This window comes from Anastrepha obliqua, chromosome 5, assembly GCF_027943255.1.
Source record: "Anastrepha obliqua isolate idAnaObli1 chromosome 5, idAnaObli1_1.0, whole genome shotgun sequence".
Taxonomy (NCBI): Eukaryota; Metazoa; Arthropoda; class Insecta; order Diptera; family Tephritidae; genus Anastrepha; species Anastrepha obliqua.
The window spans coordinates 33,359,885-33,387,338 of record NC_072896.1 but is presented as its reverse complement, the minus strand read 5'-3'; the positions used below and the strand labels follow the sequence as shown (position 1 = coordinate 33,387,338).

Below are 27,454 nucleotides of genomic sequence, written 5' to 3'. Positions count from 1 at the left end.
TAAACTGCCAATAAACCTAATAGAGTTACCCTCGTCAAAGAATCGTTGGACTTCAACTGCAAAGTAGACATTTCTCAGCGCCATTCAATATTAATTTCTGACCAAATCTAATGAGCTATTGGACAAGTTTTGCATTTCACTTCAGATTGAATTTCATTAAAACCGCATTGAAATTCACTCCGAAGTGAATTACAAAACCTGCCCGTGTATTTTCAGTCTCAGTGCGTCGCTGTCTTCGGCGCCAATGATGACGGCATAACCTTATCCATTCTCGCCCAGTATAATCAAATTGTAATGAAGCGAATCATTAAGTCTGTCTATTTCAGAGTTCAGCTCGCATCCAAACTCAGCTATGTAGCATTCTAAGGATTTTTGTATATGATCCCCAGTCAGAATCTTGCTTAAGAAATCCAGCGACGAAAACGAAAATATTTAGAGGTTGCACTTTTGGAATTCGGAATTTGGAATAAGATGAGGCTCAGTTCACTAGGCATAGGTTAAAATAATATCATATTGGGGAAGTAAGCAAATAGTCGTACCAATTAATAGGAATTTTGGAATTTGTTAAGCAATGAAACCTTTATATAACGAACCTTTTGACTAAAATGTCTTGAAAAAGCCTGCTTTTTATACCGCCTAGTCCTTCTTTCATACAAAAATTATCCACAAAAATAAATTAAATGTTTGACCATGGCCAAATCTAGCGAAATGTTTGTTGTCAAGCCTCCACATAACAAATTCATAAAAATTTTAAAACAAACTATTAGAATAAGTTTTTCAACAGGCTTTGTATAGAGAAATGCTTCGCGAATAGTCTTTTTATAGGAAACAATGAAATGATTTCAATTTTTTTGATTTTTAAAACAACTTTGCATTCAGGTACCCACTTACTTTCGAAAATTGAATTCTAAATATTCAATTATACAATAATGGGTAAATAATTTCCGATATGGCCATGAAAACCGACTGATAAAGAAAGTTGTTTCTAATAGTGGCCACTCCTCGGCATGCAGTAGCAAGCCTCCGAGTGTATTTCTACCATGACCAGACTCCTCATAAAAACAGTTCGTCGTTCAAAGTGGCATTAAACTGTAGGTCCCTCTATTTGTGGAAAAAGTATTCCTAAGCACACCGCAAATAAGTGGAGGAGCTCGGATATGGCCATATTTTCGTAAGCGGTTAAATAAGTACTCAAGTTTGATAACAGAGGACGTTCCTGAGGGAAGTTGGTGCTATCATCGTTTGCTGCCATCTATCAAACGACGGCAAAACAAATTTCAGACTGATAGATAGGTTAGTTTGGTTTTGGCAGCTGTTCGAGTAAGACGTGTTTCATGACTTTCGCTAAGATGGAAAAGAGAAGTATCGTTCGATAGTTACATTTTTGTTTGTGGATGGGAAAAAATGCGAGGAGATACAAGCAAAGTTGGATGCTGTCTACGGGGAGGCTTCGCCATCTATGACCACAGTTCGATATTGGCCAAACGAATTTAATTGTGTGTGAGCATTTGTTTTCGAAGGCGAGCGACCAGGACGCCCGGCAGACGAGGTTACCGAGGAAATCATTCAAAAAGTCCACGACATGATTCACGCTGATCGACGAACGAAAGTGCGTGAAGTAACAGAGGCCATAGGTGGGTCGACCGGAACGGCAATTAATATTTTACATGATAAGTCGGCGATGAAAAAGTTGTCGGCCCTATGGGTGCCGCGATTGCTCACAAGCAAACACAAGCGGATGTGGCTGTTCATGTCGAAGCAGAGTTTGAAGCAATTTAAGCGAGCTATGAAGGAACTTTTGCGTCGAGTTGCGACCGTTGATGAAACCTGGATTCATCATTACGCAGCAGAAAATAAGCAACAATCAAAACGATGGATTACTCTCGGTAAATCTGCTCCAAAGAAGGCGAAAACAGTCCCATCGGCCCGAAAAGTCATGGCGGCGATTTTTTGGGATGCGAACGGCGTCGTCCTCATGGATTTTGTACAAAAAGGAAGAACGATCACTGAACAAAAGTACAGTGAGTTATTGGACAGCTTCCATAAAAAATTGGAGGTGACACGTCCGCATTTGGCGAAAAAGAAGGTGCTGTTTCACCACGATTACGCGCCAGCACATTTATTCGGAGATGTCGCCACCAAACTGCACGAATTTCTGCCACAACCCCCGTATTCATCCGATCTGGCTTCCTGCGACTTTTACGTCTTCCCTAACATGAAGAAATGGGTCGCGGGAAAAAATTTAGTTCAATCGAGGAAGTTATCGCCGAAACAGAGGCGTATTTTGGAGAGTTCGACAAATCCTATTTTTTTTTTTAGGGTTAAAAATGGCCGGAGCGTTGGGAGAACTGTATCTTTCTAAAAGGGGACTATGTTGAAAAATAAAAAAAACAATTTGAAAAAATGGTGCCTTCATTTCTAACACGGGTACTTATTGAGCCCCCCTCGTATATATGTATGAGCAGAGTTTGTTATAAGATATAGTTTTTAATAGAGCTTATCTTTAGTAGGGTTACCACCTATATACAAAATTCAAATTAGTTAAATCTGTTAATGAGCTAGAATATTTTTAGACCTGGCTGGGAGGCGAAATTTATTTAAAACATTTGATTGCAGAATATTTAAATAGAGTTACCAACTGCAGAAAAAATTTAAATTATTATTTAAATATAGAAGTCTGATATTACATTTCAATATTAGAATTAAAAGAAAAGGTGTTCCAGAAAGCCTTAAAATAGACAAATTTGTAAAGGGTTGCCACCTACCCAAAAATATGCATTAAATTGATAGCATATCAAGAGTACTTGAAATTAATTAAGGGAGACTTGGAAAGTTCCAAAATAGGGTTGCCACTTTTTTTAAATTTGTTTTTAATATACATATATATATTTCTCTTATTTTTTTAGCTCTATTGTTAAAAAACTAATCCTAAAATTGTGTGATAACTAATATACAGTGTAATCTCTCCTAACGGACACCTCTCTTAAGCGGACGCCATATAGTAGACCCATAAGCGGACACTTTTTTCAGTACATACCACAAATTCTTAAAAATTTTTTTAAATTTCTTTCTTCTCTAAATTTCTCTTAAGCGGAAAAAATTTTCAGTCCCATAGGCGAAACACAGTGTAACCCACTTATGATGAACTTACGTAAGATGGAGTCTCTATTGTAATGTACACATAATTCAAGTCCCACGTCGAACATATGAAAAAATTTCGATTAAGAGAACCTCGGTTTTTATTCAGCAATGTGCTTGCATAGATGCATACAACAAAAACGTTTTTTTCATATTAATATATTTTTTATTTTTATACTTTATTTGATTTCAACAGAAAAATGTGCTTAAATTTTAAAAGCGTGGCAACATTTTTTTAATTTTCTTTCAAAATAACTTGGAGTAAATACGTAAGCTACACCAATTTGACTTAATTTGTTAATTAATTTGTGTTCAATTTTTCAAACAGATGGCAACTCTCACCAAACATATTTTTAAAATTAATCTTTCTTAAACCTCTTTCGTTTCACATCCATATTGCAATTTATTTGTTTTAATTTATAATTTAATTGAATTTAACTATTTAACTAAGTGGCAACTCGCTCTAAAAAATAGTCTATGACTTAAACTAGTTCATCAACTATATATTTGCTAAATTTTGTCTAAACACGACCAAAAAATATTTATTTACTGATTTACTTCTTTATTTAATGGCTTAGTAACTAGTTACAGTAGTCGGGAAGTAGTAATAGTAGACAAACCCCCACCTTCAACACCCTCCCTTCACTATTATTTCCTGTGATTTTTCTTCTTAGATTTCTTCTTCTTCGCCTTTACTGTCGAACTACTTGCAGTTTCATCAAAAGAGGAATAACCCGTCGATGTTGAGTCACGACTCTCCACATACGTGCGCAAAGGCTTGCGAGTTTGCCAGAAGCGGAGCAAAAATTTCACTTCAGCCTTAAAAACGACCGATGGTGGCAGCTGTTGAATAAATCACTTTTATCGTAAGCAAAAAAATTAAGAATTTTTGTTGTTTTTATCAAATAATCATTACCTTTTCTCGCACTGAAATCTGTTCAACGTTCCATAGAAATTCGAATATAGCAATTAAAATGGACAGCAGAACGCCACAGAGTAATACTAAAAACAAGCCACGCGTCTTTTCGAAGGTATACTGGTCATCTTTGTCTACAAAATTAGCATCGCAATCTGAGCCATTATTTGTGAACCATTTTCTTTTCAATTTATACAACTCGCCCTTTTCGCTGAGTTTCAATATGCCCACACTCAAATTAGACCGATAGGGAGAATCTACGCAGAAAGAGAAAGCACACGAAATTGAACATAAATAGCACCAGATTTCAATTAAAAATTATACCCCGATTATTTTTTAGTGTTGATTTCCCCTCATTTACTTACTCAATGGCACAGCAATGCCGTAATGCTTCTCATCGAAAGCTTCACCGATCTGCTTCAACTCACAATTACGATTTAGATAGTATTTCAGTGTAGTGGTCTCCAAAAGGTAGGCATACCGACCACGACTGCGCTTCACGCGATCCACACCCTCTTTATTGTTCGCTGTGAAGGCACTCGGTTTCATGGCGCACATCTTATTCCAAGCTCTTCGATATTCCGACTCATTCGATTCGGAGAAAAGAAACGACGTACTGCCACCCTTCAGCATGCCAAATTGTACCTTATCCTGATCGATGAGATCATGTAAATTCGATATAGAACGCCCCATCTTCGAGCTGGTTATGTAGGCAGACAAATTGGCAATATACGTCTGAGAAATTAAGAGTGCAAAAAACCACCAGAAAGCGGTGAGTATGCGTAGAGCGGGACCTCTAAAAAGTGTGAAAAACAAAGAGACAGAGAGAGAGAGAGAGTTACACGGATTGAGGGTGATGTGAGCAGCGTGAGTGTGCTAATCATGAAACTCACCTTGGCATTAAATCACAACCCTGACACAAAAGCGAACCAATATTCAGCCAAAGAGTGTTGGCTAAATTCCAAATATTTTCCACTTCGACGGGATCGCGTTCGTGCGCAATTGGGCTTCTCCACTCTGATTTGGAAATGCTTAGACGAGATTTATAAAACAAAGAGAATAAATTCTGAATTATTCACCACAAACCACATATTCACCACACTTACCGTCCTAACACTACTAAAACCAATGCTGATAGTATTATAACTATTGGTAGATTGATCCAAACCTCAGGGGAGTATGGCTCAAGAAAACCGAAAAGGGCCTCTGGTGGAGGTTGTTCTTTGTAAAATAATATACTAACGCCCAGTTGCATGAAGGGCACTGTAAAATCCACCACACTGCGACGCGCCTGCGTAATGGTCAAATCGCAAATGCCCATCTGCGCACTCTACAAGAAAAAATAGGAAATTACACGAAATTAATGATTGTTTATGACTACTTGCGAGGTGGAGCTACTAACTATTGAGACCAATGCTGTAAAAGCTATTAGCTAATAAAATCAACGCTGTGAAATAGAGACGTACCAGAAAAAACTTCAGAGAGTTAAAATTTTGTTTAAAAAAATGTTTAAAACATAAAAAAATATTTATGTAAATAAGTTAATAAATAAGTTAACTAAAAAATACGTAGTCAGTGATATGAAAATGGAACTCCACGCCTAAGTGGTTCCCTGTACACCGCATGGAGAGCGGCAACCACTATAACCTAACCTACAAAATATATTAATTGGATTTTTCGATTTGGTGGCTTAACCTCCCAAATCGCAAACCGCCTGTGCGCATAGTAAAAGAGGTAGGTAATTATGTGAAACAGTTAAAGTACCAGTCTGGCACTTCCCAAGTAGTACTGAAGCGCCGTTTCGATACCATTTTGGGACCCCCCAACAGGCAGATATCTACAGCCCGCCTGAGCTGTTGATATAATGGAGAAGGTTGATGAGATTTAGGTTGGCGCACTGCCCCAGACTGTCGACGAAAGAGCCACCCAGTGACCTTAATCATCTAGCTGCTAAGCCCGGGCATTTACAGGGAAAGTGCTTACCAGTCCTCTTCTCAATGCCCCATACCTTCTGCAATATAGATTAAATGGTAAACCTAGCTTTTCTGCGAGTGCCTGCGACCGCCCAATGACCGGTAAACACTGCGACGAGTTTGGAAATTGAACGGCATGGAGTCCACATAACTTTCAGCGTCCTGCGTCTGCAGTACTGGGACCAAGAGGTTTTCGAAATAGCAGACGAAGAAATGAAACTCCATCTGTACTGCGCTTTTCTGAGTTGCGCAATCCCCCTTTAACAACAGTCAGGGGGATGCCGATGAGCGGGTAGGAGGCCTCTAAGACCAATTCAAACGACCACTTTGTAGCAAGTTCATCAGCAATTTCATTTCCCTCTATGTTGTTATGTCCTGAACTCCAGATCAGAGAAACGTTACCTGCACACCCCAGAGATTTGAGGATTTAACCAGTTCGGATCTGCCTCATGGCACCGTCAGACTCTTGGTCTCAGCTTGACTATATAGAGAAAACCCCGGCTGGACTCCCCATTCCATGTTAGAGGCGTCAGTGAAGACAGAGGTACCAGCATCGGTGCATATCCTCCCCTCATTCCAATCCTGCCTACTTGTAAAGATTGCACTGGCACGGCTCTGGAACTCTAGTTTGCGGATAGAGAGATCTGTAGAAAGTTCAGAGAAATGCGGTGTTAACTGCCTAAAAATGCTACCATGTCCCTTACGAGACTGCCTCGAGAGGCCGACCTCCTTTAACCTAATTCCACTTTGAGCAGCGATGGAAATAAAGTGAAAGTCGATGGCAGGTAAGTGCAAAAAGACATTCAGGATTCTACATGCTCCGGGGATGCCGATACAAACAGTCTTTTGCACCTTCTCCAGTTTAGCGATATTATAGTGCTTCCGAAGAGCTTCTCATCTAACCAGACATCCGCACGTTAAAATTGGCAGAACAACTACCGAACAAAGATTTTCAGGAGTAGAAAGCCCCGCTGGCCTTCTTTACCCGATCTTCAATGTGTAGCTTCCAATGAAGTTTGGAGTCAAGTATCACTCCATCATGCCTAACTTCCGTTCAAAGAGGGAGGATGTTTATATTTTCTTGTAAATAGCATCAACTCCATTTTATTAGAGTTGACTTTGAGTCTGCAACTGGCAGCCCAGTGACAAAGTACAACCAATGACCCTTCGAAGATTTCAGGCATGACTGAGGGTAACGGTGGCGATACCTTTAGGAGCACATTGTAGAATATATTCATCAAACATTTCATCCCCTCTTCTATCCCTACGGCGACCCATACGAAGCTGCCATTATTCAAATTTCTTCGGAGATTTTACAAAAGTTTCTTGCTATTTGTTGCACTTAAAATTTTTCCGTTGGCACAAAAAAAGGTATGAAACCAGGTAAAACGTAAATGCATAAACGAAACCTTTACAGAAGCAAGAGCTATTCCATTCGAAAGCGGAGACTTCAAGCTGAACAACCGCCTATCACGGGGAAGTGAGGCAAGTCTACTTGTTCTACCCATACAACAGACCTAGTCTGGTTATTTAAAACCACTTCTCTTCACTTACATTATCAATCAGCGCCCGTATAATGCCATTCCACTCATCCGTTTCTGGATTGTGACTACCATAATTATTATCGGGCACTGGCTCAAAGACAAAATCAAATTTGCACTCCAGCGCCAAGCTATAGATCAGATCCACAGCGTAGCCCTCGAAACGTTCATTGCCTTCATAGTGAGTGCCCTCCGGTTCGGGGCTGTGAAAGAAAGAAACTTTACTTAAACTATGTGCATATTTATTGTATTTCCATTTCCTCTCTCTTTTGAACCCGCTTTCGTTTTTGCCATTTCTTCCCTATTTTACTACAGTCACCTTTTTTGGTAAACTTTCACTTACCGCCACATAAAATAAGGTTCGCCAATACGTGTGGCCACTGTGTACTTTGCGCGCTTAGGCGTAAAATCTTCTATTTCTTTGTCTACATGCTTCGGCAAATTTATTTTCTCTTCAACCAATTTTCTATTTTTATTCCAGACATGTGTTACACGTTCCACCATCGGCTTGTACAATTCCAAGTTGAATTCGTCGCGTTCTCCATTTTCATTTAGTTGCATTTTTTGCGTCTTGTAGGGTGGAGTTACGTTGCGCGACGTGAACTGCGAGTGCGTAAAGGTAGATGGGTTAAATTTATTTCCAAAATGAGATTATTGATGATATGTTAATAGCGCGAGAATAAGTTTATTAAGCAAACGCAAAATTTTTAAATAGCAAAATACTCACAAGTTTCATTTGATCTAAAATCTTCAGCCCCGTGCGCCAATACCCTCGTTGACAACGCACTCTAGGCTCTTGATAATGTGAACTGTGAATTAGTTGTCGTACAGCATTAAAATATAAAACCACAGCATCGTACAGCAATTTACCATGAGTAGTTATTATCTGACGGGGAGAGTAAGGAAAATTATATTTTGTGTTAAAAGTTTTCAAAAAATATCAATGATTTGTGTGACTATTTTACCAGTAGAAAGTAACAATAAGACTGTGCAACAATTTTAGAGGCATTAACTGAGAGCAGAATGTAATGAATTTATGATGAAATCACCCATATAGTCCATATAGTAAGCCGATATATATATAATACTCAATAAAACACTCGAGCCTTTTGCATTTTTCAGAAAAAAAATGTTTTGAATAGCCAATTTCATGTTAAATTTTGTGCTCTGGGCGATTCTCGAAAAAGTGGAAAAAACGGTTAGAATACTTATATGAAACAAATACCAAGTTTAAATATGTAAAGTAGAATTTCAAGAGGAATATTTTTATGGAATATCTTAACCCATTATCTCGCTAAAAATAGGGTCGTTTTGATCCTTTTTTGGAGATGTTTTAAAAAGATTGCATGTCTAAGGTCGCTAAAGGGTTAAAATGTGCTAAAAAATTATTCCTCGGAAAATTTTATTAAGGGTTCTTTCAGACAAAATCTGCAAAAACTAAACGTGCATGTCTGTAAAAATTTCAAAATAAGGACATAAATAGAATGAAGGAATAAAAAGTGTTGGAAGACGAAGGCCTTAGTAGGCAGTGCTTTAGTTCATAAGTGTAATAATTATATATGATTATTACTGTTTTCACATATAAATAAATAATAGAAAATAATAAACAAATAAATAAAAAATATTTGGTTTCATATGAAGTTGTTGGTATATACGTCTCTTTAACCCTGAAATAAGGAGTGGTTCAGTTTCAAGGGCCCGTGTTGAGTTTGAATAAAATACAATTTTTTTAAGAAATCATTGTCATTTCTCTTTATTATGATAATATGGGTATGGCTCAATTACGTATGGAACAAAATATCGGCCAAATAGCCGCCGCGGCCTCGGTGGCACAACTCCATCCGATGGTCCAAATTTTCGATGACGCTGAGGCATAATTAAGGTTCTATGCCGTTAATGTGCCGAATTATCTCATCCTTTAGCTCTTGAATTGTTGCTGGCTTATCGACGTACATCTTTTCTTTCAAATAACCCCAAAGAAAGAAGTCCAACGGTGTCGTTGAAGTTTAGGTGTGGTTAACATTCAACATCGACGCTTGAAATTTAACCACCCTTTACATTGTTTGTATATTTATAAAGAGTCATGAGCAGAAATTTTATAACAATTTTGTACACTGCAAGGCGTAAGCCGTGTTTTTTGTGTATTCTTCCTCAAAGGGATAAAAATAAGTCATATTTAAAAGGGAAATAAAGTTAATTGGCTCTAAAAAATTATCATCACAGTAATTTCCATGAAATTTTGGCCGTATTTTAGACCTCAGATAAACTGGTGATTTTGTATCTCGTTTCATTCTGCTCTCTCGCCGATGTCGAAATGCCTAAGGACATGCTGAACAAAAATGTTAAACTGGATCACAGCGTAAGAAAATATGTTACTCCAAAAAGAATGGAAAGACCCAACGGTCGTTCTGCGTTATGATTACTGGGACAATCAAATCATGTAAAGCGGTGCCTACTTTATACTAACCCATAGGTTAATTTACTAGAGCAACTGCAGCTCAGAGTACCCTGAGACGAAAAAAATCGAGCCATTTTATGTCAATTTTTTTATATTTTTAAAAATTTAGTGAATCCCACTGTGAATGTTTGAGAGATTACTGAGCATATCCTCAGTTATTATTGAATAGAATAAGAAAAGAATTTGGGGGAGTGTTTTTCCCGAGAAAAATAAAAAATGTTCAAAAAATTTATAACAAAAAATTGTTAGGGGACACTAAAAAAAACATTTAACAAAATTTTGAACAAAAAAATTTGCCTCCCAAAAATTTATATTATAAAAATTTTGAACAAATTTTTTTTTTTTCAAAAATTAAAAAAAAAACTATTTTTCCAAAAACTTTAAACAAAAGAAACTCTTTTCTCAAACAAACTTTTCTTCCTAAACAAACTTTTAAAAATCTTAAAAAATAAAAATTTTCCAACGATTTTGAACACCAAATGTTTTTAAACATTTAAAAAAAAACTATTTTTCCATAAACTTTAAACAAAAGAAACTCTTCTCTCAAACAAATTTTCTTCCTAAACCAACTTATAAAAATCTTAAAAAAAAAATTTTTTTCAACGATTTTTAACTAAAAAATGTTTCTTTACAAAAATGTGAAGTTTTGTTCCGTTATTTTTGAAAGTTTAGGAAAACCCACTAAAAATTTTTTGTAATGTTTTTTTATTTATATATATATATATTATAATTGGCGCGTACACCCTTTTTGGGTGTTTGGCCGAGCTCCTCCTCCTATTTGTGGTATGCGCCTTGATGTTGTTCCACAAATGGAGGGACCTACAGTTTCAAGAAGACTCCGAGCGGCAGATATTTTTGTGAGGAGCTTTTTCATGGCAGAAATACACTCGGAGGTTTGCCATTGCCTGCCAAGGGGCGACCGCTATTAGAAAAATGTTTTTCTTAATTTTGATGTTTTCACCGAGATTCGAACCGACGTTCTCTCTGTGAATTGCGAATGGTAGTCACGCATTTATAGGCTTTAATATTATAAGAACCAAATTCAAAACAAATTTGAAATAATTTAAAAATTTTAAGTTTTTTGGTAATCTGGGGTCCTCTTTAACATTTTTAAACTTCGATTTTTTATTTTATTTTTTTTGACTAAAATTTTGGGAAGTTTGTTTTTTGTTATTTTTTTTAAGTTTAGAGAGTCCCAGTGTAAAACTTTCAGAGATTTCTGAGTAAAGCCTCAGCTATTAATGACCAAAATAAGAAAAAAAGGGAATGAGACAAAAGATGAATGTTGAACGAACATTTTAGGCAAAAGGAATTTTTTTTCAAAAATTTTTATCAAAAAAAATTTTCTCCAAAAACTAAAAAACAAAAAAATATTTTCTCAAAAACACTTTTTATCCCAAAAAATTAATAAAAATCTTAAAAATACTCGAAGCTATTTCACTTGAAAAAATTCTATACTAAATGTTTCAACGATGAATAATCCGCATAATAATACAATTTTTACAATAATAAATTTACAAAATAAAAGGTTTGTAAAAATTTGAGCAAATAAGAACCTATTTATCCTAAAAAATTAAAAAAAATCTTAAAAATACTCGAAGTTAAAAAAAATTCTATACTGGGGTAACATAAATAACTATGCTTTAGTTGAATTCAATGGAAACACTGTGTGAGATCAAAATTTTGGCAACGGTTTTCTTAGTTAATCTTACTTATTTGGGGCCTTCTTAATTCAATGAAGTCCGCCGTTTTGCCCGATTCGCCCCAGTTTTCAAGAAAAAGATACTTGAAATTTGAAATACCGGCCCGAAACGAGTTCACAATCCGTGCACAGTGAAATAAATTATCGGTCCACTTGAAAACTATTTTCCTCGCGGTTGTCATTCAGACAAAATAACGAATTGCAAAATATTTCCTACCTGTTCGAACTGTTCTTTATCGAAAAAGTCCGCTTCATCGTGCACTGGAGGTGGCTTAAAAGGACGCATACGCAGAGCAACCATGACGGCAAGAAATTTGGGAGAGTATAAAGAGCGTAAATTGGTTGTATGAGTATCCAGACTCGTGAGAAACCATTGCTGGAAGAATAAGAAATATTTTAATATAAATAAGGAACAAAAAATTATATTGAAAACTCACATTAAATTGTCCCGTCATATTATAGTATATGGATGCATTGATCACTTCGGTGAGCATGTCGGCGGGGCAATCTAATATCACATACTTTTCACGCGCATTGTTGATGAATTTCCAAAGTATGCGATAATCATCGCCACGTTCGAATTTCCATAGTTTTATGCCAGTTTTATGAAGTTGACGCCAGCCGAATAAAAGTTGCATGCGAGTCAAACCTAAAAGTGATAATTTTTTTATATCTTTAAAGAGTGATATTAAGTTTTAAAGAGAATTCTAAAAGACAAATAAGACTTTTTTTCATCCTCTTAGGAAAGCATATAGGGAGACGGTCAGGAAGCGTTTAAAACATACACTAAACGAAAATTTATTACTTACTTCGACTGTTCTCGTAGACGATCGAAAAAGATTTCCAATTCAGGTTCTTCATAATATCCAAAATAGCGACTGAGAGCATTTGCTCCGTAGGTGCCACATTCACAGTCAACTGGTGATTGTGTCTGTGGTGTTCGGTTTCCTGTACATGCCAATCGAACTGTAAATGCGGGATACCGGTGGCATTACAAATAACCTCGACAATATCTGGAAAATGGATTATGATAAAAAAAAAATTTAATAAAAATGTATATGTACGGAAACCTAAAGGAAAATAAACAAAGAAGTGACTAAGCACAGAAAGACTAAGTGATGGTACATTCACTACTCGTACAACTAGTAAGAGTTTTTAGAACTTTTACTTAACACTCGTTTTCCAGGCTACTCATACATTACTAGGTATGTCATAGAAGATACAGAACATTGCGGTGGAGTCAGAATAGACGCTATATCTGAGGGCCGACTTTTATGAGCGATTGAATGTTTCAAACCCTTTAAATCACCGGAACTAGATGGTATTTATCCAGTGGAACTGCAGAAAGTCGCTGGATATTTAACACACTGTCTACTAACAACCTTCAGAGGTTGCTTTTTTCACGGTCATATACCTCTTAAGTGGAGACAAGTCAAAATTGTTTTATTCCAAAATCTGGTAAAAATTCACCTGCTCACCCATAAGTCGTAAGACCGATATCTTTTTCTTCTTTCCTACTGCAAACTATGGAGAGGTTGATAGAATTTCCCTTCAGCTTAACTATATATAAAAATCTTATATCGACGGCACAGCATTCCTATACAAAAGGGAAATCAATGGAGACAGCTTTCCATAACCTTATTTACACGGTAGAGAGTTCATTGCACAAACAGGAATTTACTTTACCTGCTTTTGTTGATATTGAAGGAGTCTTTAACAATGTTAAAGGGGAGACAATCACTGCAACACTCACTGATCTTGGGTAGTATCGGGCTTTGTAGGCTTCATTGGCAAAATGCTAAATAGCAGAATCATTGAAGCGTTAATACTATTTAGGATCGGTGGGTTGTAAATTTGTATCTGCATAAAGAGTTTTAAGGGGGGAGTAACGTTTTTAAATTTTTTTTTGAATTTTTTTTTATTTGATTTTTTAAATGAAGAACCTTTCAAGAATGTTCTGTGAAAATTTTAGATGAATCGGAGCAAAACTTACAAAGATACAGCCATGTAAGTGTTGCTACCTACCTGGCTCAACCGCGCGCCATTTGAACTTTAAAGCGTTTTTCCCACAACTTACGTTTTCCAAGTCGGTGCCCCTCATAACTTTGAAACTACTGCACCGATCCTTTTGAAATTTTGAACACTTTTTCTGTAGATGTTTTACAAGGTAACGCCGAAGTTTTTTTCGAATTTGTTGATACTTTTGTTTTTACGGTAACTAATTCACCGATTTTTTACGCGAAAATCGTGTTTTTGACTTTAACGTGTTCCCAAAAATCGAAAAATTTTTAATTTCAAAAAACCCTCTCGGCGTTACCCGGAGAAAACGATTATCTAGCGAATTAACTTTGGTTTTTTGATTTCAGATGATTTAACACCGAGTTATGAGGGGCACCGCAAAACTACTTTTTTTTGAGATGCGTCCGAATAATTTCTGCCATTGCCGTATTTTTAAATATTTTTGGATGAAAATTTCACAAAATATAATATACTTTAAATGCTATAGTTTTATGTAGTAAAAGATTTGACGAATAAATTTTAACTGTGTCATCAAAAAAATCATAAAAATGTGCCTTTTTTCCATGAATTAACGTTATAGGTGCAGTGGCGGTCACAATAATAGCACTAGAGCAAAGTTTTTATTATTTATTTTATTTTTTATTTTATTTTAGTTTTATTTTTTTATTTTTTTGTTGGAAAAAAATATAGCAAACCATATAACTTGAAGTGTCAAACTTTGTACAAAATTACGATTGATGATGACGACGATTACAATCTGAAATTGTTTATTCAAATTTCATACTTCTTATTCAGAATTTAAGAAAAATTCTAGTTAAGCTGTTTTCGTATATTAACTCTGGTAAAATGTTGTGCAAATTTAAGTTCCTTTTTTGTTGACGATAAGGCATAGCATTTTTTTCTATATAACGAATACTCGATATTTATTCAAATATATTATGGAAATTTTTTTAATTATTTTAAATTTGAAACTTTCAATTATGTGGTTCTTCTTGTAGTAAGAAATATACCTGTTAATTTTTTTTTTTAAATAAATGAATAGTCAGAGAACTTGAACGTACTTTGTATGAAAAAACGTGCTTTACATTGCCAGCAAGAAAAATTTTCAAAAATCAACGGTATTTTGTACCCACTTGCAACTTGGAGTTTATTTAATAAAATTCAATGGGCTTTAAAATTATGTACCAAAAGTTATGTTAAAACTTCTGATTAGTAAGTTTGAAATCCTTGTAAAAATTTGCAGAATTTTCATAATTTTTTCACAAAGTTTGAGAAAATCATTTATATGGTTTTTGTTCCCTAATGAGCTTGACTTTTATAAATAATAATATACGCTAAATAAGTAAAAGTAATGTAGCCAAAAGTGGTCTAAACATCTTACACCTATTTTACTCTCCATAGAAAAATGCTAATATTACTTCAAAAGCGGACTTCAGACTGACTAAGGGGATCCTCCAATGCTGCACAACACCATGAAATACAAAAATCTTGCACTACATTACGCTATTGCATACATACATATGTTATAAATAAGTAATTTCTATAAGCAGCTTGCGAAGAGTTCGCGCTAACTAATTAGACTTTGTATTTTAGGAAAACGCTTATAATATTGTTACATTCGAGTTAAATTAAAACCACCGTACATCCGTGTCGTTCTGCCACTCGATACGAACTGACTCGTTGCTCATCGGTTGCGCTTACGTTGGGTTGCCATCTATCGTTGACAGCTCGGCCAATCCTGATTGATCGTCTCCCCTGGACGATTCGTCGTTAACATCTTCGTCAATTGATTCATAGTCATCATCAACGATACTGCTGTCTATCCACGGTCTCATGTTGTCGTTCGTGAATATGCCTGCATAGCGTTTCCGGTATTTGGGTATATCTGGGAGGTCCTCGACCACATAGCGATCGTTTGGTAAGACCTTTGTCACAACATATGGTCCTTTGTATGCTGGTTCGAGTTTGCGCGAGGTACCAGAGGCTGGGGGTACATGGTCAATCACCACCAGATCTCCTTCATTGTACTGCCTGGGGAATCGATGCTTTGCGTCGAACCTCTGTTTCCATTTCGTTTTTTCTGAATTGATTCGTTCGGCCACGATGTCGAGTTGGACGTCTTCGCGCTCACTCTCGTTGTCATCCTTGTAATCTTGCACAGCTTGAATTAATCGATTTGCCGTTACGTCTCGTAGCTGGAAGTTAAAAACTAGACTATTCGGACTCTGCCTAGTTGTGGCGTTGCTTTGTGAGTTAAGACACCATTGAAGTTGCGGTAGTGCCTGGTCCCAGTCTTTATCGTTTCTGATCATACACTTGAGTGAGGTTAGAATCGTCTTATTGACCCGCTCAGCTTGACCATTGGCTCGGGGCGTCCGAACTGCTACTTGGACATGCCGTATGTCGTATTGTTGAACGAAGTTCCGGAATTCCTTCGACGTGAAAGCCGTGCCCCTGTCGGAAATGATTTGCCTTGGGCTTCCATATACCGTAATATATTCTCGTAGGGTTGTAAGTACTGGCGTCGTCTTTGTGTTGCGTACGGCTCGTAATATTACATATTTGGTAAAAGCGCATACAATTACTAGTATGTAAAAGTTGCCCCTTTTGCTGCGCACGAACGGCCCTAGATGGTCTAAATGCACGCATCTGAAGGGTATCGGCACAACATCGCTGATGTGTAACTGTGCTTCCCTCTTACCTCCTGTCACTTTATTGACACAACATTCGGGGCATGACGCAATGTATGATTTAATATATCGTCGCATGCGTGGGAACCAAAATTCTTTCGATAATCGCTCATATGTTTTGTCCAATCCAAAATGACCGGCTTCATCGTGGCACGATCTCACTAGACGCCACCTCACTCCTCGTGGTACCGCTAGTCGCTTGTTGCCGTCGACTCTACGATATAATCGTTGACCTAGCAATTCATAGTCATCTTTAAGTTGACGCTCGTTCGGTGCTGACTTCCCATTAAGAATAGCGATGATGTCTTTAAGCACGTCGTCTTGGCGTTGCATTGCTGATATCCAGTCGTTGTCAATCTCGACCACTCGGTATATCGAATCAGCAATCGTTGTCGGTTCCATTGGAGGAAGTGTCGGGCATCTACTTAACCCATCTGCTAACGTATTCTTCGTTCCTGCGCGATGAATGCACGTGAAATCGAACTCTTGAAGTTTGAGCCACCACCTTGCGATCCGAGGTAACAATGGCGTCGTTGCTTTTGTTGCCGCAATAGCGTTACAGTCGGTGATTACTTTAAAGTTATGCCCCAGCAAATACATACGAAATCGTTGCAACGTTTCTACGATTGCTAGAACTTCTAATTCGTGACTGGCATAGTTACTTTCGGCATCATTGCATTGCCTGCTAAAATAAAACACAGGGTTCCATTCGTTTCCACTATCGTTTTGCAACAATATGCCAGATAATCCTAGACTACTCGCATCCGTATGCACTTGGTGTGGTTTTATCGCGTTGTACATATATCGTTAGTACTGGTTTAGTTGTGATAATCGATTTCAATTTCTCAAATGCGTCGTTCTGTTCAACATTCCAGATAAAATTTGCATCCTTTTTCAACAAGATGGTCAGTGGACGTGCTATAATGCTATATTCTTTGACAAATTTCCGGAAATAGCCAGTTACTCCCAGAAATTGTCGTACCGCTTTGATAGTTGTTGGTTTTGGAAACCCTTCAATCACTTTCGTTTTGTTTTCTCCCGGACGTATGCCGTCGGAGTTGATGTCATGACCTAGAAACTGCACTTGCTCAGCCAGAAATGTACTCTTCGAAGGTCTAAGCGTAAGACCCGCTGCGTTCACAGCTTTTAAAAATTCTTTAAGTACGTCAATACCTTCGTCAACGGACTTCGTGGCTATGATGACCTCATCCACGTAGCTTACCACTTTGTCCCGATGTTTAAGCGTTTTTATCAAATTTACAATAATCTCCTGGAAGACCATTGGAGCGTTCACCAGACCAAAAGGCATAACGTTGTGTTCAAATAGTCCTTCATGCGTTAAAAATGCAGTATATTTCTTCGATTCTTCGTTCATAGGAACTTGATAATAGCCGGAAGTCATGTCCAGTGTCGTAAAATATTTATTGCCCGCTAGACGTGAAAGCTGTTCCTCCACGATTGGCATAACATAGTTTTTCTTAACCGTGACTTCGTTCAATGCTCGGAAGTCAATACACATTCTACTCTCCCCATTGGACTTCTTAACCAAAAGCACCGACGCAGCGTGTGGAGAATCACTCGGACGAATGATATCGTTGTCCAACAGTTCCTTTAAAATTTCCGATAAAATCGGGCGTTGTGAAAACGGAACCTGGTACCGTTTGCCTAAGATCGGCTCTGATGTCGTTACACTTATGGTCATTTGTGCGTTGTTGCACCTACCAATTTGACTAATGCCTTCTGCAAAACATTGCTTAAACGTTAACAAAAGATTTTCTGTCTTGTTTTTGTCTTCTTCCGACAGGCAGCTAGATATATTAAATTCCGTCGGTCTGTCTTCCTCCAGGCGTAGTAACCCATTGCCAATCACCATGTGATACCCGTCCTGCTGTAATACATCGCGACCTAATAAAACATCGTAAGGTAGCATCTCATCGGCAACCAGATACAATATGGCTTCTCGTGGAACATTGTCCACCGTAATCTGTACGTTGATCTGTTTCGCGACCTGCACCTTGGATCCTCCAAACCCCGTGAAGCATCTCCGAGTTCCTGTCGTCTGAATATCACCTACTGCCGATGCGCGTATTAATGAGCATACGCTACCAGTGTCAATGAAAGCGTTGAGTTGCCTTCCGTTAAGCTCCACAATTTTCGTAATTGGAGGTGCTCCGTCTCGGTCGGTTTCGTCACCAATCTTCGCAACTGAAGTCTTTTTGTTACAATTCTTGGCTTCATGATCCGTCTTCTTGCATATGGTACACCTTGGTTTTCGCTGTGGTCGTTGGCACTTGGCTGCAATGTGACCATAATCATTGCAGTTGAAACATTTTATCTGTGTCAGATTCGGTTTTGGTTTCTCTTCGGCTCTTAGTGTTTGCTGAGTTTCCGTCGCTGGATTCACCGATGCATTGCTGACTGTCGTTAAATTTTTGAGTGCCACCAACAATTGGCTACACGTCGCAAAATTCATCGTTGCCAAAGTTTTTGTTAGAATACTATCGTTAAGCCCACCGATAATATGCGTGTTGATGGATACATCGTCCACCCCACCTTGTCGACCTATCGTTAACATGGCATAATAATACTCCAAATAGTTTTCGTTGGGTTTACGTTTGCGTTTCATAAGAGTCTTATGAGTTTCAGCCGCATTCTGTGTTGACGGAAAGTCTGTTTCAAATGCGTGCACAAATTGTGACCAAGAACTAAAAACATTTTGTGCATCCAGCCACTGCTTGGCCATGCCTTTCATTTTGTGCTGGATTGCAATCAAAATCATCTCTTCCCTCCAACCATAGCACTGTTGTAATTGTTGAGTTCGACTTATAAATTGCCTTGAGGTCGTAGTTCCTTTTATTGGGTCGAATTCAGGCATTACCCCTATCATATCCTGAATTCTCATGGTTGGACCTGATGGCGTTCGTAACCCCTCCGCAGACTCCCAGCTCGCAACACTTGAGCTTGGCCTACCATCATCGTTGTTGTTTATCGTTTGCTGATTTGCTTCATTACCGGTTATGACCTCTGGGTTACGATTCATGGTGCCAATAGCTAATGTTAGCCCTGCCATTGCCTCTTTCAAACTATTCAATTGCGTGCGTAAGTCGTTTGAGGACACGGCACTATCGTCTTCAAGCTCCATCGGATCTACCTCATCGGTACCCAAAACTTCTTGCAACTTTGCAATTTTAATTGCTTTAGCGCCTGTGGTTGGTAAATCATTTGCCCTTAATAACGTGTTCAGTTGTACGATCCTTAGAGTGTTTAACTTGATCATGGTGAAAAATAAAATTTTAGTAGAAACCCACTATTCTTAAAATAATATATTTCACCGTCCTTTTATTCAGGCTCCACTGTACTTTATTCGCCTCTATTTCGTTGTCTCTTCTTTGCTCGCCACTACCTCGTCTTGCAACTTCAATTGAAATCGTCGCTCGCACGTCAATCAACTAGTGTCTGTATGTATGCGTATTCAAATTTGAACGTTCGCCCGTACAAGCAGAGAAGTTGAAAAAGCGTCGTTTTATAGCTGCGCAGTCGAGACTATGCCACGCAGTCGCCTTCGTGTATAGCACACTTGCCTTCGTTGAATTGTCTTTGCAAATATCGGCAAACACACAATACGCTGACTGTTGAGACTCTTACCCAGACGTTGTAATTGCTCCGTTTGTCGTTCCTTTTACTACGCTGGCGTTTTGCTTTGGCTTCGTTTCGCAGTACTCGACTGCCGTTGACAATCTTCTCTATTCCCTGGCGATGCGCCGTTTTGCTATTTCGTGCACGTTTGCGCTGCCGTTGAACGTGGAAGATTCCCGTCGTTTGTGTGTTTGTACACCTTTGCCGCAGCGTTGAAATTTTTGCTTTCGTTGTAGGCGTATGGATATCAAATCCACTTCTGACTTGTTATAAATAAGTAATTTCTATAAGCAGCTTGCGAAGAGTTCGCGCTAACTAATTAGACTTTGTATTTTAGGAAAACGCTTATAATATTGTTACATTCGAGTTAAATTAAAACCACCGTACATCCGTGTCGTTCTGCCACTCGATACGAACTGACTCGTTGCTCATCGGTTGCGCTTACGTTGGGTTGCCATCTATCGTTGACACATATGTATACATGTGTGAATATGCGCTTATATACACCGGTATAAAAACACTCATGCTTATCAGACAAAGCATACAAATCAAGGCAATAAATCATGAAAAGAGAGAAGCACGAAAAAGAGCATTCGCCTCTCTCGAGAGCAGTCTGTGGAAATAATGTAAAAATGCCCCTGTGCAAAGATGTGTGTAGAATTTTGCTTGTTTACAATCGCTAGATGTCAATGACTTGTGTGACTTTCTATTACGAATTTTAAGATCAAAATAAAAGCGGCGAATATGCGAAAGTGTAGCGAAAGTCTTCGTTGAAAAGCGCAAGCGTCGGCGAAGGGTTCGTTACCGAACTGAACACGAAACGAAATATTTTCGAATATTCAAACAAAGCATTTTCTGCATTTGGAACAAACAAGGAAAAAGTACAAAATAATAGATGAAATGGAGTAAAAGAAAATAGGAAAGAGGATAAATAATAAAATAGAAAATAGAAAACCAAGCACAGAGTACTGCGAGTGGCATATGAGTACAAACATCTGAAGTGAACGTGAGCAAAAAAATATTCTCTAAATGATCTACTCTCTTCAATTTCTTCTCTATGCGCAACAACAGATGATGTGGGAAATACCTCGCATGAAATATTAGTTTGAGATAAAAGAAATGCATTATTCTTATATTTTATTTTGGTTTTATGGTCAATCTGTTGCTCCTGAACGATGCTACGACTACTAACATGCCGGTCAACTTCGGTTATTTCTGTAATTTTATCGACATATTCTTTAAGGCCCTCGCCTCTTTTGAAAGGAGGTTTTTGGGTGTTTCCTTGAAAGCGTGTACAATGGAAATGAAAACAAGATTTTTTATTTTTGTTTTCATTCTTTTATTTTTTGATTTATTGTTAGAAAATAAAAATTTGTTTTCGACCATACAAGGTTCATACAAAAAGTTGTCAGCCTTAAAAAAAAAGGTCTTCACATGGGCAATGTACCATTAAAAATGTTTGAACGAAATCGACGAAACCAAATTTACGAAAAAAAAAAATTATTGGCTGTACAACTAATTAATTTGGTTTTTTGTTGTTAAAAAAACCATTTATTTAAGTATAAAAGTGAAAACATATTTTATTCAAAATATTGTCCATCGAAAGCGGCAACTTTTTCCCATCTTTTAGGCAATTTATGGATTCCATCCCAAAAAAACTTCTCATCTTTTGCGCCGAGAAAGTCATCAAGCCATTTTTTAATACCTTCTAATCAGAAGGAGCTATGTCTGGGCTATAAGGCGGGTGAGGTAGAATTTCCCATCCGGCATTTTCCAAATAATTTTTTCACCGGTACTGCAACATTTGGCCGAGCATTGTCATGATGGAAAATCAATTTCTCGTGTCTGGTCGCCCATTCTGGCCGTTTTTTGGCTATTGCTTGCTTCAAACGTATCAATTGTTGCCTGCATAGCTCTCCCGTAATCGTCTGGCCCGATTTTAACAGCTCATAGTACAGCACACCCTTCTGATCCCACCAAATACAGAGCATTACCTTCAAACCATGAATACTCGGCTTTGGTGTCGATTTGGCTGGCTGGCCTGGCTTATGATCTTTTACGCTTTGGATTGTCGTAACGAATCCACTTTTTATCGCCAGTAACAATACGATGCAAAAACGATTTCTTTTTGTGGCGATTAAGCAGCATTTCAGACATGCAAAATCGTTCCTCAACGTCTCTCGGCTTCAATTCATGTGGCACCCAATTTCCTTGTTTGTGAATGTATCCGGCCGCTTTTAAACGTTTAGAAATGGCTTGTTGAGTGACTTCCAATGTTTTTCCAAGTTCTTCTTGAGTTTGACATGGATTTTGATCGAGTAATGCCTCCAATTCTTCGTCGGCGTTTTTTTATGAACGTTTTTATAAGTGAGCCATTTTAGTGCTGTTTACAGTGGCTTTAAAAAAATTTCTCTCGAAAAAAAAGAAATTAAACCGTGAACACTTTCGTGCGATTATATTCCACAATTTTCGGCGTGAATTAAGAAGACAAGAATGCATCGGTGAACTAAAATTATTACACTTTCTTCTTCTTATTATTATTAATTGGCGCGAATACCGGATACGCGATTTTGACCGAGTTTAACAAAGCGTGCCAGTAGTTTCTTTCTCATGCTAACCAGCGCCAGTTAGAAACACCAAATGAATCCACGTCCTTCTTCACCTGATCGTTTCAAAGCAAAGGAGACCTCCCAGCCAACGAAGCCGCTGGGTCTTTATTCGCTGTGCTATATCTATGTCGAGTAAAGCTCATACAACTCCTTTTTCCGTCGTCTACGAGCCTCACCGTCACCACCGTGCAGAGGTCCAAAAATCATTTGCAGAGTCTTTCGACTCCCACGTCACTTGAGAGATTCAGCCGAACTCTGCACGATCACTACACATGTGTTCATACACTCGTCCAATCAGTCGTTGTTCAGACGGCAACCGCAGTGTCATGGGTTTGCTTTTTTTGAAGTGGCGTCAAAAGCCGCTTAGAACCAAATAACGATCTCCTAAAAAGAGCACCTCTAAAAATCTTTTCACCATGTAGCTGGTACAAACAGACAGGAATGGAGTGCTCAAAGATCAAAACAAAGATTTCCATCACACAAACTAATTTTCTTTTTATTTAATGAAAAAGTGATTCAAAAACAAATTTGATGATTAATTTTGCGCCACCCTATGCATATAGGTCAGACTAACCCAATAAGCATTAACATACAAACTTGTATGTACACTTGGTCGTATGCATGTATGTATGTATATGTTTTCCATGTTCGATACGGAGCAATAAACTCAAACATCGATCATAAAAAAATCACAAATGAGCCTTTTGAATGAATATTCATGTTTTTATGTTTTCCATGAATAAATAAATAAATACATTTCAGCAAACGAGGCAATCGTGAAAATATGAGCCATAAAATAAGGTGGTTTGCGTTTATATGCCAAGCAGCGAGTGTGTATATATTTGTGCAAATGTATGTAGACTGCATGTATAAACAACAATAACTATTTTAAAACAAAAGACGCATAAAATTCGAAGGAAAAAAATTAGGAAAATTTGTTTATTTCAGAGTCATTAAGTGGGTACTTAATATTTTTAGATTGGAGTGATGATGAGTTGCGATGGGTAGTAAAATATTTTGTAATTTTTTTTTTTTTTTTTCTTTTTTGTATTTTAAATTTGCTTTATTTATTTATATATGAATTTGCTTGTACTTAAATGAAGGGTTTTCCAATAACAGGTGTTACAGGTGAATGGATTGCGCTATCGAGAGATGATTAACGATTTTTTATGGCCGGAATTGGATGGTATTGATCTGGACAACATTTTTTTTCAACAAGACGGCGCTACGTGCCACACAAGCAACGAAACCATTAATCTTTTACGGGAAAAGTTTCCGGACCGTATTATGTCTCGAATAGGTGATCACAATCGGTCACCGGGATCTTGTGATTTAACACCTTGTGACTTTTTTCTTTGTGGTCACGTGAAAGGAAGGTCTATGCCAACAGCCCAGGGTCGATTCAAGATCTCGAAGATGGAATTCGTGAGGCTATCGAGGGCATAGGGCAGCCACTTTGCAATTCGGTTATGGAAAATTTCATGAAAAGGATATTGCCCCGTAAGCGTGGTCGTGGTGGTCATTTGCCTGATGTTATTTTCCACTATTAATGGCACACCTTCCTCTTTATAATGAAATAAACATCCGATCATTTATATTAAAAAATAGCATTTTTCTGTGAATATCAAAATAACACCTCTTATTGGAAAACCCTTTAGTACGCAAATAGAGTAAGTAACAACAATATTGACACAAAAGTTCTATAAAAGAGATGTTTTTAGATATTACTAGACAAACACGTACAGTGGTAGAGTGAATGAACTAAATATAATATCTAACTGAAAGGTGAAGAAAGTGGAAACTTTGTTTTGAGTAATGAAAAATTATTAGCTTTAATAGCAGGTTTTTTTTTAATGTTGAGAAGTATAAAGTTTAAGTATCAACTTTCAAAATTTCTTCTTCTTCTTTTTTTTTTTGGTGAAATAATGTTAGGCTATGTAAGGGTGCGGCCAGAGTGAACGCTGAAAGCCGAGCCGAGATTGTCAGTGCGATAAAGATTGTCATTGCGATAAAACTGGTTACATACAAGTCAATACAAATAAGCTTGTGTATAACACAGTGAGCGCCGACAAGAGCAGAGAGCAAAGCCGATGAGTGCGAGAAAACAGTTTCAAAGCGTTTTGCTCGCTTTTTTGGATTGTTGATGTTTACTTTTTAGAGTGCAGTTGTGTTTTTAACACACTTTTATTAGGTCGGGTTGAGCTTAATTTTCACTGGCTTCTAAAAATCTGATCGACTTGAAATTTTGCACACCTATCAAGGACCGATGACAATGCAATAATTTGATAAAAGTTTTCCATTATCCTTATTAGGATTGCCAGGATTAATATTTTCTTTTTTTACCTGTGGGCAAAAAGTAAGGTGAATTTGGTTGTAAAATGAAAAATCTTTATTTATTCTTGTAAATCAATTTCATCCCCTTCAAAATAATCCCCTCTCGATGAAATACACCTATGCCAACGATTTTTCCAATCCCCGAAACATGCCAAATAGTCCATTTCCGGTATAGCCATCAGCACCTTCTTCGATTCAGCATCTATCTCCTCAATCGACTCGAAACGCGTTCCCCGGAGTGGCCTCTTGAGTTTTGGGAATAGCCAGAAGTCGCACGGTTGCGGAACGATATGCGTGGAATTTTTGGCGAAATGGTCACGAAGAACGAGTGCAGTGTGAGACGGTGCATTATCGTGATGCAAAAACCAAGAGTTGTTGGCCCATAATTCTGGTCTTTTTAGATGAATTGCTTCACGTAAACGAAGTATAACGCTTAAACAATATTCCTTATTAACAGTTTGGCCAGGTGGAAGGAATCCATAGTGCACCACACCACGAAAATCGAAAAAAAAACTGGCCAATGGAGTGGGGTAGCCGTTTCTCAGGCTCCCTCCACGAAATAAATATAAGATAAATCATTATATAAATGATGAAATTCACCAAAATCATTCCTTTTTAGTGTAATTGGATGTTTTCCAAACTCTTTTGTGTTAATAATTGCATTAATCACACTAGGAGAAGCTAAATACGCTTCATCAGATGAATCCATTACCGTGTACAGCAATTTTATAAACACAAATGAACAACAAAATTAAATGACATAAGAGCAAAACACATGGAATAAACAAAATTTCAGCGCTGATTCTCGCATTCACTGTGTTATATACAAATTTTCTTCTCGCATGAAAATAAGCGTCAATAAGCTCGGCTCGGCTCGGCATCAGCGTTCACTCTGGCCGCACCCTAACACGGAAGGTGGCGCAAAATAAGTCACCCTATCGGAAGATTTATAATTTTTTACACTTGCGACAGCTGCAGTACACAAGCAAACAAGCAATGGAATGCGTCACAAAAAGGTTAAAATAAAAATGTCCATAACTCAAACTTTTTTTTTGTTAAAAAGTTATTAAAAAAAAATTGTTTTGAATAAATTATTTTGTATAAAAACTATTAAAAAAAAAACTTGGATTGATTAATTTTGCGGCACCAAAGGGCAAATTAAAGATTTCCATCACTCCAAATCAGCTTTTTTATATTAAAAAAAAATTATTTTAAAACAAAAATTGAATGATTAATTTTGCGCCACCAAAGGGCAAATTAAGGATTTCTATCACTCCAAATCATTTTTTTTACATTTAAAAAAAATTATTTTAAAACAAAATTGAATGATTAATTTTGCGCCACTAAAGGGCAAATTAACGATTTCCATCACTCCAAATCAGTTTTTTTATATTTAAAAAAATTTATTTTAAAACAAAATTGGATGATTATTTTTGCGCCACCAAAGGGCAAATTAAAGATTTCCATCACTCAAAATCAGATTTTTGTATATTTAAAAAAATTTATTTAAAAATAAAATTGGGTGATTAATTTTGTGCCACCAAAGGGCAAATTAAAGATTTCCATTACTCCAAGCAATTTTTTTTTATATTTAAAAATATAATTGGATGATTTTTTTTGCGCCACCAAAGGGCAAATTAAAGATTTCCAAAATCAGACTTACCACTTTAGAAATATGTTTTCAATATTTCCCAATTTTGTTCAAGCGTATAGCGTCCCATTTCGTAAATGTCAAACCTTTAAGTAAATTATGAACACATTTGACATGTCATGGCCCACCCTGATTAGGCTGCGTCACGCTAGGTACAAAAAATAATCAGTTTAGTTTCTCCATCGGAATTATAAAATTTTTCAATTTTCAAAATTCTCGTCATTTTGACTCCGTTTATAAAAGTTTGAAATACTTTTGTGCACACCTTTTCAGTTTAAACTCTACCATCATCCGAGGCGAATTTTTGGAAAATATATTGTATTTTTAAAAACTAATTTTATTTATAAATACTTCATATCGGAGGTATTTTCAAATCAGTTCTGCCCACATAATTCTTCTTTTTTGGGTGTTGCAGCCTTTTTTACATACATACATAAGTACGAGTAGCTGTGGCTGTGGCCGCCGTAGCCGAATGGTTGGTGCGTGACTGCCATTCGGAATTCGGAGTACGTTGGTACGAATCTTCTTGTAGATTTGTATGTATGTAAGTATTTATGGGTTAATACAGTACATAAATGCAATTTTTATAAAAATATTCAACCCTAAAAATGGTCCATCCTAAAAATATTCCACCCTAAAGATGAATGATTGCTTGAAAGAAATGAAAGAATTATTGCTTTTAATAAATAATCATAACCAAAAGTTTAGAATTTTACAGCAATTTATGGCAAAATATTATCTACAAATTAGACATACCCGGCGCCATGGTAAAAAGATTTCAGAAGTT

At 37.2% G+C, this 27,454-nt stretch overlaps 1 protein-coding gene across 1 annotated transcript in view; it reads right to left on the bottom strand.

The window, feature by feature from the left end:
* Positions 1–3,780: 3,780 nt before the first annotated feature.
* The window catches only part of LOC129249120 (glutamate receptor ionotropic, kainate 1), a 32,902-nt gene continuing 9,228 nt past the window's right edge, over positions 3,781–27,454 (bottom strand). Inside the window, exons 5-15 of the mRNA XM_054888773.1 lie at positions 12,538–12,741; positions 12,166–12,377; positions 11,946–12,104; positions 8,296–8,454; positions 7,912–8,171; positions 7,582–7,771; positions 5,161–5,384; positions 4,948–5,085; positions 4,420–4,850; positions 4,055–4,311; positions 3,781–3,981 (exon numbers count right to left, since the gene is read on the bottom strand). Of these exons, the coding sequence (XP_054744748.1) occupies positions 3,787–3,981; positions 4,055–4,311; positions 4,420–4,850; positions 4,948–5,085; positions 5,161–5,384; positions 7,582–7,771; positions 7,912–8,171; positions 8,296–8,454; positions 11,946–12,104; positions 12,166–12,377; positions 12,538–12,741 (2,429 nt within the window). The 3' untranslated portion in view covers positions 3,781–3,786. The remainder of the gene's footprint in view (positions 3,982–4,054; positions 4,312–4,419; positions 4,851–4,947; positions 5,086–5,160; positions 5,385–7,581; positions 7,772–7,911; positions 8,172–8,295; positions 8,455–11,945; positions 12,105–12,165; positions 12,378–12,537; positions 12,742–27,454) is intronic.